Genomic DNA, 12275 nt, shown 5'->3' on the forward strand with positions numbered 1-12275 from the left:
ATAGCATAGTAATGTGTATTGAAAGATCATATAACTAGTATAATAGTGCCTATGACATAAAAATTGCAAAATAATAGAGCACAATGATTCCAAGGAATTAAGACTAGAAGATATTTTGCTAAGCTCTAACCTTAATATAATAGTCATGATGTCTAAGGAACAAGATAGTAGTACATTTTATGACCTCATTTGATGCCTCTAATAAGCTAATCTAAAGGTAAGCATATAAATATAGGACATCAGTATAAACTTGTAAGATTGACTTACAACAAGTCTAAAAGTTCCTTAGAAATTAAGCATAAAATTATAAGATTTGACTCACAATAAGTCAAAACAGATCTTTAGAAAAGTGTAGAGGAACAAAGAGCTAGCCATCCCTAGTTAGGAATTAGCTAGTTGCCTCATTGCTAGATGTTCATGATATCTCCTAAATTTTGTCATCTATAATTAAGTATTTTAAGTGTGACACGCCATAACTCTAAGGTTATGTAATCTTTAATTAGTTATGTATTAACAATTATAATCCTCACGTGAAACTTCTTTTATGTCAAAAATGTAAACTGAGTCCAACTTTATATATGTTGTCTGAAGTTTAAAATGAATTGAACCACTGTTTGCAATAACATTTTGTTCAGAATCACATATAAAAAAGTAATTATTCCAGTAATTAATTCAACAATTCAATCTTACACAACAATTTCCCCAAATACAGATAATTAAATCTATAGCAGAGACTTAACTATATATATAGTTTGATATCTACTAAAGCTTACGAGCGGTGGCCATGGCGAGCACCACCAGCACCACGTAAGCTACCGCCGCAAACATCGACAGGACGATGGCGGCGTTGACTCGCGCGCAGAAGCCGCCGAAGGCGTCGCAGATCTTCCCCCATCCAGCCAACCTCTGCTGCCCTTGCTCCGCCACCACGCTGATGGCGGCTGCAGCGCCGTTGCCCGAGAAGAGGAGCACCACCGCCGCCAGGTCGGCGACGGAGAAGGGCAGCGACATGGAGGACGGCACCCCGCCCGCTTTGTGGCTCATCAAAGTCAACCCGAGGCTGATCACCGAGTACACGAACACAAGCGCGTTGACAACAACAAAGTACCTGTTACATACATACATACATACATACAATTATACATACACAAATTAATTAATTATGGTCTTAAATTAGATATATATCGCTAATATATCTTTTAATGAAACGTACACATAGGCCGCCGAGTAGGTGGACTTGGTATGCGAGGAGAGGACCGTGAAATCACCGCCGATGACGACCGTCACCGTGGTGGTTTGCCGGGCGGCGCCCATGACGACGGCAGATATGAAGGTCAGAACAATCGCAACGACGCGGAGGATGTTGGGAAGCAAGAACACCGAGCTCGGCGGCGTCGTCGGTGGCCCGGAGGAGTATGGCTGGGCGGCGGGAGGCGCTCCCTGTGCCACATCAAAGCCTGCAGGCCTGAACTGGGACTCCTCCATCAACTAATTGATTAATTAATTAATTATGCTTCGACGACTAAAAGAGTCTGAAGAAACGAGAAGAAATTAAGGCAATGGATCGATGTGCGAGCCTAGGAATAAAAACGATGGATTTATACAGGTATAATATAATATACACGGAGTGTGAAGAGGAAATCCAAGTGGAATAGTGGATGGATAGTAGTACGCTACAGCTCATGGTCTGTGCCGGCCTAACTTTGTCGTCCTTGGCAGTAAGAAACGTTGAATTGAATGGAAGTTGAAGAATGACTGGGATTTGGATGAGTTCGATCTGACTCCCGAGTTATCCACTCGATCTGAGGTGCTGATCGAGACGAATTGGATCGATACCGATCGACGGTATCTTTGGACATCGATTCTGAACGTACGTAATTCTTACGGTTGTAGTGTTGTTCTTGTTTTTGGATGAGTGATGTGATTTGTATTTATTTTTTGTTTATTTTGGCTGGTCAAAATGGAAGCATAGGGGAGTGACGGTGATCATGCGTATTGCTGCTGGACCCGACGTTCAGTTCAGAGGATATCCAATCCAAGACGTTTTCAAAGTCAACTGGCGTGTATGAGAAGCAATCTCGAGTATATTGCGGCTGGGGGAAGTCAATGAGCAGCGTGTCACTGTATGCTTCTTGTTTTGGAATCGACGCTAAATTCATACGATTGCAGTCGATAGAACGAATTAAGTGGGCACGGGAAGAAAGAATAATGCACCGTTGACTACTGTAGAAGTCAATGGCCAGAAGTAATGCCAAAGAAATTCCTGCGGCGCGGCAGTTCCTTAGATTGCGCCAGATCAGATCTAGATTGCCGCTTGTTAATCAACCAACGATGTTTAATTAGGCCAGATTATAGTAGGGGGTGTAAAACTAACCCAATCCCTCACCACATGAGAAAAAAACATAAACTTTATGCCACATATATGTTAAATAGATTATCATCTTAAATTTAAATTAAGATAAAATAATCAAGAGGGGAAGAGTTAGACCTAATGGGTCGAGTGAGCGAAATTTTTGTAGGCCATTTGTTCTTCAAAATCTTATATAACTGTATTATTATGATCACCTCTAGTCGATTAGAAAAGACTTTTAATCAACTGGATGACTAGATATAATCACTGGAAGACGATGATTATATCATCTCTAATCTATTATTTTTAGTCTCTAAACGGATGAAATTAATTATATCCCTAATCGAATTGTTGCTCTAATAGAAATATTTTGTTTACCCAACTTATATTTGATATGATTAGTTACAGGGCGTATAACCACCAAATGTACGTGTAGTACATAAAGATTCGATCGAATTAACCCGCATTACATTCACTTAATTAATCTCTCATATCTCTTAATTATGCCTCTAAGTCTTCGACCTCTATCAAGAATCCATTTTTACGTACTCCAACGTAACTTAATAGAATTATAACAATGGACCAAATGCTGAATCCGGAGAGAAGACCTGAGACTTGGCTGTTTAAAGCTCAAGAATTAATGTGGCCCATTTATATAGAGAAGAAAACAAGATTTGGAACTGGATAAATTGAGGGCGACTTAAAGTTTGATAATTAATATTTTATATTTTGATAATAAATAGAGAATAATTATAATCCTACTAAGATTAATTTTTTTGTTTTAAATATTTATTTTTATATTTATTATTGTTGTATTTTAATTGTCTTTCAATTTTTAATTTTACTTTTTTATGAGAGTTTTTCTTTGAATAAAGTTATTTTCTTCAATTTTATTTTAAATTTCTATATGATTCGATGGTTCAAATTTAATACTTAGCCGTGTGATGATCCTTAGCCGTGTGATTCCTGCCCCGCGTCAAAAACGCGTTGGTTATCTTCTCCATCAATACTTCCATACCCGTACCTAAGCATGGGTTTGTCCGGGCAATGATTTCGATCGGGCCCACCCTAGTTAGTGTTGATAGCTCGCCACGTGTGCAGAAGAAAATGTGGGTTGGCGCAATCATGTCGCTTAAACGCATCTTTTTAACGGAACCTTCGCGCCGGTTTCCGCCGTTGGATCGGTATCCTTCCCGATATAAATATCGCCCCGGAAATCCCTCTTCCTCAGTTCCTCTCGAACAAAGAAATCCCTCTTCCTCGATCGATTCAGACGATTAAGCCCTAGGAGTCAGCGATCGTCCATGGCTGCGTACAGTACGTTGGAGGTGACGCTCATCTCCGCCAAGGACCTCAACGAAGTCAATCTCTTCAGCAAGATGGACGTCTACGCCGTCGTATCCCTCACCGGCGAGCCCCGGTCGGCGCAGCGCACCCCCACTGATAAAGATGGCGGCAAGAATCCCTCCTGGAAAAACGCCACCGTCCGCTTCTTCATCCCCGTCGACGTGGCCGCCGCCTCCCGCCTCATCGTTCACGTCGCCCTCAGATCGGAGCGCTCCCTCGGGGATCGGGACATCGGAGAGGTGCACATCCCTCTCAACGAGCTCTTCGGCGACGGGGGCAATAAGAGTTCGTCTCAATTCATTAGCTATCAGGTTCGCAAGCCCAACTCTGGAAAGCCCAAGGGCGTTCTCAACCTTTCCTACAAATTTTGTGAACCTCCCGCCTCCGCCGACAATGCATACGCTGCCAGTGCGCCGCCTCCGCCCGCGGGCTACCCTGCTCCGGGGAGCAGTGCCACTGCTTACCCACCGCCTGGGAAGGATTCCAAGGTCGGGGAGCTCGGCACCGCCTACCCTGCGCCAGGGAGCAGTGCCACTGCGTACCCACCGCCGGGGAAGGATTCCAAGGTCGGGGAGCCCGTCACCGCCTACCCTGAGCCGGGGAGCAGCACCAGCGCTTACCCCGCTCCTGGAAATGACTCTAAGGTCGGACAACCCGCCACCGCCTACCCGCCTGTTGGTGCACCGGGGGCCTACCCTCCTCCCTATGGAGCTCCTCCGCAATACGGCTACTCGGCGCCTCCTGCCGGGTACGGGTATCCGCCTCCGCCCCAGTACGGATATGCGCCACCTCCGGCGGGGTACGGGTACCCTCCGCCACCGGCGCCTCAGTACGCGGCCGCCGCGCCGCCAAAGAAGAACAAGTTCGGGGCTGGACTGGGTGCCGGTCTTCTGGGCGGCGCCATCGGCGGCCTCCTTTTAGGGGAAATGGTGTCGGATGCATCAGAGTACGACGCGGGATACGACGCCGGCTTCGACGACGCCGGAGGATTCGATTTCTAATGACGCCACTAAGACCGTGCTCCAATCACTTTCGTGTTGCTTATATTCTTTGTACTCGATAGCTCGTTCCTGGTTCATCGCGAAGAAAACAAAAGCTGGATTTTTTGGAATTTTGGTTTTGACAATAAAAGGTTGGGGCTTTCTTGTGTACAGAGTAGAAGAATTTGGTGGAGGTTCGGAGGATTATTTATGCACATATATAAATGATCTTTATATGATAATGTGATTCTAATGCACTCCTCTCACACACACACATTCACTTGTCGACAAACACATGCACTCTTCGAACATCCAAATTTGAAATATCACTTAATCTCTAATCCTCACTTCCCCTCTCTAACCCACTAGCTTGCAAGGTACCTAAGAAAATCAAGACACGAGATTAAGCAATGAAAAACATGTATGGTAGTTCAATCGACCAAAATGTTAATACTCTTCTTCAAGAATAAAATAAGCTTGTCAATTCAAACATTCATTGTCATATCATTAGTAGTGTTGTAAGTTTCTCAAGGATATTTTAACTCCACATGTATTAGATTTAGTATTCATATGGAAGCAATTTCATTACTGATGGTGGGTTTTAAACCCAAAACCTTCCAACGCTTTTATGAACACATCAGCAATCAAGATAGTTTCACGCAAAAAGTTCATTGAATATACTACAAGAAAAGCTCACTTGAAGCTATCATAAACAGATTGGCAGCCTATTTATTGAATGATTGATTGTTGAAGACAACGTCAAAGCTATTAGAAGAGCAATGTTGATCATGTAAAACATAAAACAGCCAGTCCTTTCCTCGTGCACAAAAGTGAATAATATGGAGTGCAACATTTTTAGGCTAGAGGCCTTTATGGATGGTACACAGTCATTTTGCCTACATAATAATTAGAACAAATTGTATTGAGTACGAGATACATAGCCAAAGAATTGAAAATGAGTTATACTAGTGTGGCATGTCCAAACTTTTGTTATCAAAAGTGTAGGATGATTCAAACTTCCTTGTCTTATTACAAGCTAGTGTGGATCCTATAATCTAGTTTAGATTTGGTTCGAGTAAAAAAAGGGATGAGATATAATACTAGTCAAGATATATTACAAGCAGAGCATGATAATAAAAAATATTAGGTCAGAAAGATTAAGCAATGAAAGTCAAAGAGATTTATAGCAGGCAATTAACCATCCAAGATAATTATAACTCCTTACCAATAAATTCAGCATTTTAATTTGAATTTGCAAGCTATTTTAAAGAACAATAAACCTGGCTCCTTGGAGGATGTAGATCTAAATGAGAACAATTTAAAAGAATATTGATGTTGGATATCTACATGGCTGTCCGCGTTGGCAATTTCTTGTGCAAAAATCACCAGCTTCTTCAGACACTGAAAGCAGCAGCAAAACGGATATTCCTCTGTTAACATTGACTGAATAGCCAAAAGGAAGACTCAAGGTAAAAATTACATGGAAGAATTATGGCAAAATTGCTTATATTTCAATTGTGTGATTTGCATAACTTCCTTAGAGTCACAGAGGTCCTTCTCTGTTGAGCTAATTCTCTTCCTTCCCACAACTGGAATCCTTGTTTCCGGTTTATTTCATGTTTCCACAGATACCGAGCTTCCCCTGACATAAGAACCAATGATCCAGCATTCAAGAAAACAGGGATCCTCTTTATACCCTCTTCTGCTTGAGATTTGTCAATGTTATCTTCTTGTTTACACTGAGTGAAATGCATTACACATGCTGATTCTAATGAGATTATCGCAATTCCATCATCAAAGCGCATTAGGTCCACATGTGCACAAATTCCCTGCTCATATGAAAATAAAAAAACAATCGTTGATCAGATGGAAGTGGAAGCAACACCATGATTCAATGTCCATGATGAACCAAGCAATGAGTCATTAATTTAATTGATTTAAACTTTAAGCCCTCACCTCCCCTGGATAGTAGACATTGGCAATTAGTTGGTCAAAAAGAGGTTCCCTCTGCAACAAATCTAGTGGCAAAGGCCAACAATCTTCTCCACAGTGATCTCCAACAATTGATTCTGTGCCAGCTGCAGGAGATACTTCACTAAACCAGACTGCCTCACAAACTAACCTAGAAAGTTTAGTAGCCCATCCAGGAAGATCACCAAATCTCATAGCCTAAATAATATAGAAGAGATATATTTAAGTACTTATATCAAAATTGCTTAAACAGATGTATCAAGATATTGAAACTTTAGTTGAGATCTGGCAAGGGTAACTGGTAGTCAAAGTTAAGTATAAAAGAAGGCCTGTCAGTTGTCGGTATACATGAGCAACATGAACATCCCCCAAGGTTAGATCTAAACAGCACAATTGAACAACTAAAACTATCACAGACAAGTAATGGATATTCATCCTCAAGCACAATCCCAATGCTAAATTTACAAATTGATGACAATAAGAAGAAAAAGAATATCAAGGACTAGAAAAGATCCAGAAGCCAATATCCACGTCTACACCTGAAGACAGGCTAAAGAAACTTCTAAGTAATGCAAAGAAGAGATAGAAACGTGCTCAAATAAATACAGTTATCTCATTTATATGCCCAACTGTTCAAAATCCAAAAGTTTGCAATGCTTGTCAAAACAGTTGTCCCTGTTAAGTTTCTAAACCATTAGAAGTACAAAGGAACATGATCCATAAGTACAAAGGAACAGCTCACTCCATTGGCAAACAAGTTCATGAAAAACAAAAATTTTGTAGCTTTTAAGGAGTAAACTTCATGACATGTTCTGATCCAAGAGATTCGTATTTGCTCGCTACTAATGTAACATTCTAGAAGCATAAAAAACTTAAGACCAATCTCAGAGTTTCTCAAATGCAAGCCATCTTAACTGCAATGTTCCAACTAGGTTAGCAAGGAGACATGAAATGATAACACCACCTCACGTAGCATCTCGCAAGACGAATCAAAATGTATGATTATACTAACTCAGTCCATTCTCCTAGTTCATTTTTGTCACCAATCTCCGCTGCTAATTAACATAAAACACAACTTCAAAATCAAATCACATTTTTCAGAAACGTAAATGGAAATAAACAAGACGGCAAGGATAATTTAAAGTGGATCAGAAATTAAGTTTACCTGATTATGACAACCATCGTCGAACCACCCTTCTAAAAAAACCAAAAAACACAAGCAATAAAATGTATAGGAAACTGTCAATCAAAGACAAAATAAAACTCAGATGCATCTCAACTACCATGTTGGATGGCGGATAGCAGGGAGGACTGTTGATCTACTGAGAGAAAGTCCCGGCAGAGCCACAAACCTTTAACCCCATTGGCCATCTCCCATTTACGAGGCCGTCCGTCGCGCTCTTCCTGCGCTAACGAAAGATCAGAAGCGGCGAAAACATTAGATTGCGAAACCAAAGCAAGAAACAGGAAATCGAGTAGGGCGGGAGAGTGAGGGGCGTGTAAACCAGAAGAAGGGAGCAGGAGGAAGAGGAGGGATCCGATTCTTCTTCTTCTTCCTCGCCGCCGCCAGCGCCGTCGTCATCAGAGGACTCCCCGAAGGCCTCTTCCAGCGCGCGTCGCCGAATTTCGTCGTCGCCTTCCATCGTCGTTCTCGATAGGAATCCCAACCCAACAATATCCACTCGAAATGGAAATGGGCCCGGCGGAAAGGACGAAAGGCGTCCGGGTGAAATGGGCCGAGGCCGACGCTTAGAGGCAAGAAATAATTTGCCTTTATATTTTTTCTATTGAGATTATTCTAGATACTTCTTTAAAAAATTTTAATTATAGAAATAATTACGTAATTTATGAAATATTTTTAGATATATAATATATACTGTTGGATCATAATGATCTCATGTGGTGAGTGCAACTAGCTAGGACTTAGACTATAAATGATGACAATATAAATTACAATATATAGACTGTTGGATCATAATGATCACAATATAAATTACAATCTTTTGGAGATTTCTAAGTCATTCATCTACAATTTAAATAGAAATATATATATATAATAAATTACATATATAGACTAGAATACAAAATGTAGAGTGACATTCTTAGAAAAGATTATTAATTCTTCTTCTCCAACTAGATCTTCTTCCTCTTCTATTTGACCACTAGTTTTACATACGTGCATACTTCAAAAATGGTTGCCGATCGATTAACTGGAAAATGTCATCGAGGTGCTTGGCTATTTGTATCCGGGGTAAAAGGGTGGCGGTGGAGATGCATAGCTATATTCAGCAATTGGCGGAAGAGTATCTGAGTGAGGAGGTGAAGGAAAAGAAGAACTCGAGGGCGTCGAAGGAGGGTAGACCAGTGGCGATGGTGATGAGTAAATCGGAGGCAGTAGAGAATCAGGTGGAGAGTGGAATGAATTCTTTGATGGCTTAGGCGGCGGCGACGAAAAGGAAGTCGAGGGCATCGGAGGAGAGTAGACTAACGGCGACGGCAGAGAATGAGGAGGAGAGTTGAATGGCTTCTTTGGTGATTCCGCATTTGGTGTAGGTGGAGAGTGCAGTGGAGGTGGTGGCGAATAGATCGACTGAGGTGGAGACTGAACCGCAACCGTAGGCGGCGGCGGCGGCGGCGGTTGTACTGGAAGAGAAGAACTTGAGGACGTTGGAGGAGAGTTGACAGGTTTTGATGTTGGTGGCTGCAGGGGTGGAGAGTGCGGTGGAGGTGGTGGCGAATAGATCGACTGAGGTGGAGACTGAACCGCAACCGTAGGCGGCGGCGGAGGCGGCGGCGGTTGTACTGGAAGAGAAGAACTTGAGGACGTTGGAGGAGAGTTGACAGGTTTTGGTGTTGGTGGCTGCAGGGGAGACTCAGGTGACTCCTTTGGAGGTTTAGGAGATGGCTTTGATGGAGGTTTCTTCGTCGAAGACTTGCACTTGAATCGACTACAATCCGTAAATCGACTCGTCATTGCACCACAGATCCATGACGGCTTTTGGCCGGGAAAATGGGAGAGGCAGTTCCTCTTTCCATCTAGCAAAACATCGGACTTTGTCGACGCCGCTGAACACTCCTCCGACACCCCTTCGAAGAAGTTGTAGGAGAAGACGAAGTTAGTTAAACTCGGCAACTGACACACTCCTTGGGGTATGTGGCCGTTGAGCACATTGTGCGACAAATCCATTTTCTTGAGCTTTTTCAACTTCCCGAAGCTCTTGGGCAACACTCCGACGAGGGAGTTCCAGCTCGCGTCCACCACCGTCGCATTGCTCAACATTCCGATCTCCACCGGCAAGCATCCGCCGAGATCATTGTTGTGAAGAATGATCTCGTTGAGCGTGTTCCCCATCTCCCCGATGCTCGTCGGAATGCATCCGCCGAGCTTGTTGTTGGCGAGCACGACGACAGAAGCAGTGGAGTTACCGAAATTGGCCGGAATCGGATGGGTGAAATGATTGTTGTTCACGAAAATGGCGTCGAGGTCTTTGTTAAAGAGGGACGGAGGCAAAGCGCTCTCGAACTCATTGAATCGCAGATCAAGGTACTTGAGCGCCGGCAGGCGGAGGAGGACTTTAGGAAACTTCCCGACAAAGCGGTTGTTACTGACATCGAGCTCATGGAGGAGCTTGAGGCGGGAGAAGCTCTCGGGGATGATACCGCAGAAGCGGTTGGAGTTGATGTGGAACAGCGCAACATCATAGAGGAGGCCAAGCTCCGCAGGGAGATATCCAGCGATGCCGGCGCCATTGAGGTCGATGCCGGCGATCACATCGACAGAGGAGTCGTCGAGTGCTGAAGCACAGAACACGCCTTTGTAGGAGCATAGATCGGGGCCATGCCAATTCGCAGTGTACTTGTGGGGGTCGGAGTACATGGCATGCTTCCAGGCCTGGAGGGCTACATAGGCACGACGGAGCCGAGGGTGGGCGATGCGGGCGGCCATCTCCGCATCGAGGACGAAGTCTTTTGGGAGATCGTCGCCGTCGGAAAGGCCAAGAAGTCGCTGTTGGGAAATGGATGCGCCATCGCCGGCGGCCGGATGCGGAAAGAGATCGAAAACTAGGAGGAGGAGGAGAAAGAGGTAGGAGATGGAACGACCAGCCATCGAGAACGACCTGACCCACGCAGCCCAAAAGCAATGGGGAATTAAGGATGAGAGGCGGACGTCGAGATAACGGACGAAATGAAAGATTCGGTGGTGGTTGGTCGTCCTCTTTTGGTGGAAGTTAAGTTAGTTAGAAAAATAATTAAAATAGTAATTGACCGTCATAAGTCAACGTGTTCATGGAGGGAACTGATGGTTGCCCTATTTTCATTATTTTGAAATATTACATTAATTATATATTTAAAAAAACACACACACAAACACAATCGTACAAAATTTATTTAATAAAGTAAACGCCAAATGGCTATTTTCCTTCTCCGGATTTTTACTTGGTGCCTTTGGGCCTTACGGTGATCCCGGCAATGGCCATGCCGCCCTTCCACCATTCGCTCTCCTCGAGCATCCTAAAATCAACCTTCCCGGCGGCGAAGTTCCCCGGCTTGAACTCCCCTCCTTGGATTTCTAACCACTCGCCGACTCCTCTGCTCCTCTGCAGCGCCACCATCGCGTAACCCATCTTCTGCATCTTGCTCGCCCCGCACAGAAACGTCACCGGAGCTTTGCTCCACCCAAACGCGTCCACCTTGAACTTAATATGATAGATGATCTCGTAAGTCTTGGACGGGTTCAGCTGGAGATCGTGCCTCGTCAGATCCAGAGTTCCTGTTACCTGAAGGGCTTGCACCTGGTTGAGCTCTGCGGCTCTGTCAAAGCTGTGCCATGCATGCAACTCGATCGATTACTATCGCATTAATATATGTAGGGTTAGTTCAGGGGAGCATTGCATTTGTCGATGTACCTGAGATTATGTTTGGCAAAATCTTTAGGGAGTTTGTCGTTGGAGAGGCTGATCCACTTCCAGAACCTGTCGTCGTTGCCCCAAGATATTTGCAGGGCTTTGGCTGAGATGTAGATTGTGTCGTCTGAAACTCGTTTCACCCACGTTTCCTGTTCGGGACGAGGAATTAGATCACTGGAGAACGATTTTGTATATCAAACAGTAGATTTCTCAACTTACGTGCATGAGACCGTTCCAGTGATCAGATGACTCGGCGTTTCTCATCTTGCCTCTGGCTACTCAGTTTTCCGTTTGCTTCCTTCTTGTTCTTCTTCTTCTTCTTCTTCTTCACTTGCTCTGCTTTCATTTGTCCTCAGAGATTAATCCATATTTATAAGAGAAAAAAAAAACAGGATAAGCACAAGCTATCCAGTCGTTAGTCTTACGTCGAAGAATAAATTCTTCCTCATCTCCATTCCTGACTAAACAATTGGCGGGTCAAAACCTATGGTCGGTTCGGTTTGTCGTCCGCGTTGTCAGACAGAGGAAGTGAGCTAGGATGGTAATCAATCAAGACGGAAAGGGAGCGCGTATACGTAATGGGATTCGTTGGTGGTGCTATTGTTAAAGCAAATAGGATGCTCGAAGTAAACGAAGATGGAAGCAAATTGAGTTCGTTGGTGGTGCTATTGTTAATTGCTAATACGATCGATTTTATAATTATATATAAAAAGGTAAATC

The 12275-nt window shown here is 43.6% G+C and overlaps 5 protein-coding genes across 5 annotated transcripts; 1 reads left to right on the plus strand and 4 right to left on the minus strand.

Annotated features, from left to right (window-relative positions):
• Positions 1-762: 762 nt before the first annotated feature.
• LOC141844273 (CASP-like protein 1E1) lies at positions 763-1564 on the minus strand. The gene is made up of 2 exons (XM_074732311.1): positions 1214-1564; positions 763-1108 (listed from the first exon to the last, which is right to left on the minus strand). Exons 1-2 carry the CDS (start codon positions 1483-1485, stop codon positions 763-765), a joined length of 618 nt encoding a protein of 205 aa, XP_074588412.1. The 5' UTR covers positions 1486-1564.
• Positions 1565-3585: 2021 nt separating this feature from the next.
• On the plus strand, positions 3586-4919 carry LOC141844328 (uncharacterized). Its single transcript, XM_074732364.1, has one exon. It carries the CDS (start codon positions 3655-3657, stop codon positions 4696-4698), a length of 1044 nt encoding a protein of 347 aa, XP_074588465.1. The 5' UTR covers positions 3586-3654; the 3' UTR covers positions 4699-4919.
• Positions 4920-5981: 1062 nt separating this feature from the next.
• LOC141844443 (alkylated DNA repair protein ALKBH8 homolog) lies at positions 5982-8291 on the minus strand. Its single transcript, XM_074732496.1, has 5 exons — positions 8154-8291; positions 7932-8052; positions 7814-7845; positions 6634-6846; positions 5982-6506 (listed from the first exon to the last, which is right to left on the minus strand). The coding sequence occupies exons 1-5, from the start codon at positions 8289-8291 to the stop codon at positions 6189-6191; spliced, it is 822 nt and encodes a 273-aa protein (XP_074588597.1). The 3' UTR covers positions 5982-6188.
• A 593-nt stretch (positions 8292-8884) lies between these two features.
• On the minus strand, positions 8885-10756 carry LOC141843937 (leucine-rich repeat extensin-like protein 7). The gene has a single exon (XM_074731953.1). It carries the CDS (start codon positions 10754-10756, stop codon positions 8885-8887), a length of 1872 nt encoding a protein of 623 aa, XP_074588054.1.
• Positions 10757-10988: 232 nt separating this feature from the next.
• LOC141844580 (protein PHLOEM PROTEIN 2-LIKE A1-like) lies at positions 10989-11872 on the minus strand. Its single transcript, XM_074732622.1, has 3 exons — positions 11775-11872; positions 11556-11704; positions 10989-11469 (listed from the first exon to the last, which is right to left on the minus strand). The coding sequence occupies exons 1-3, from the start codon at positions 11817-11819 to the stop codon at positions 11082-11084; spliced, it is 582 nt and encodes a 193-aa protein (XP_074588723.1). The 5' UTR covers positions 11820-11872; the 3' UTR covers positions 10989-11081.
• Between the last annotated feature and the right edge of the window lie 403 nt (positions 11873-12275).

The sequence above is a fragment of the Curcuma longa genome, chromosome 13 (genome assembly GCF_044706935.1).
Source record: "Curcuma longa cultivar G26 ecotype Majalengka, Jawa Barat chromosome 13, ITB_CL_G26_1.1, whole genome shotgun sequence".
Classification (NCBI taxonomy): Eukaryota; Viridiplantae; Streptophyta; class Magnoliopsida; order Zingiberales; family Zingiberaceae; genus Curcuma; species Curcuma longa.

Coding starts and splice junctions, on each gene's coding strand:
- LOC141844328 (XM_074732364.1), top strand. CDS start 3,655: ATGGCTGCGTACAGTACGTTGGAGGTGACGCTCATCTCCGCCAAGGAC.
- LOC141844580 (XM_074732622.1), bottom strand. CDS start 11,819: ATGAGAAACGCCGAGTCATCTGATCACTGGAACGGTCTCATGCAC. Junction 11,705..11,774: donor ACTGGAACGGTCTCATGCAC/GTAAGTTGAGAA, acceptor CGTCCCGAACAG/GAAACGTGGGTGAAACGAGT. Junction 11,470..11,555: donor TTTGCCAAACATAATCTCAG/GTACATCGACAA, acceptor TGCATGGCACAG/CTTTGACAGAGCCGCAGAGC.
- LOC141844443 (XM_074732496.1), bottom strand. CDS start 8,291: ATGGAAGGCGACGACGAAATTCGGCGACGCGCGCTGGAAGAGGCCTTC. Junction 7,846..7,931: donor GCTATCCGCCATCCAACATG/GTAGTTGAGATG, acceptor TGGTTTTTTTAG/AAGGGTGGTTCGACGATGGT. Junction 6,507..6,633: donor ATGTCTACTATCCAGGGGAG/GTGAGGGCTTAA, acceptor TCATATGAGCAG/GGAATTTGTGCACATGTGGA.
- LOC141843937 (XM_074731953.1), bottom strand. CDS start 10,756: ATGGCTGGTCGTTCCATCTCCTACCTCTTTCTCCTCCTCCTCCTAGTT.
- LOC141844273 (XM_074732311.1), bottom strand. CDS start 1,485: ATGGAGGAGTCCCAGTTCAGGCCTGCAGGCTTTGATGTGGCACAGGGA. Junction 1,109..1,213: donor ACCTACTCGGCGGCCTATGT/GTACGTTTCATT, acceptor TGTATGTAACAG/GTACTTTGTTGTTGTCAACG.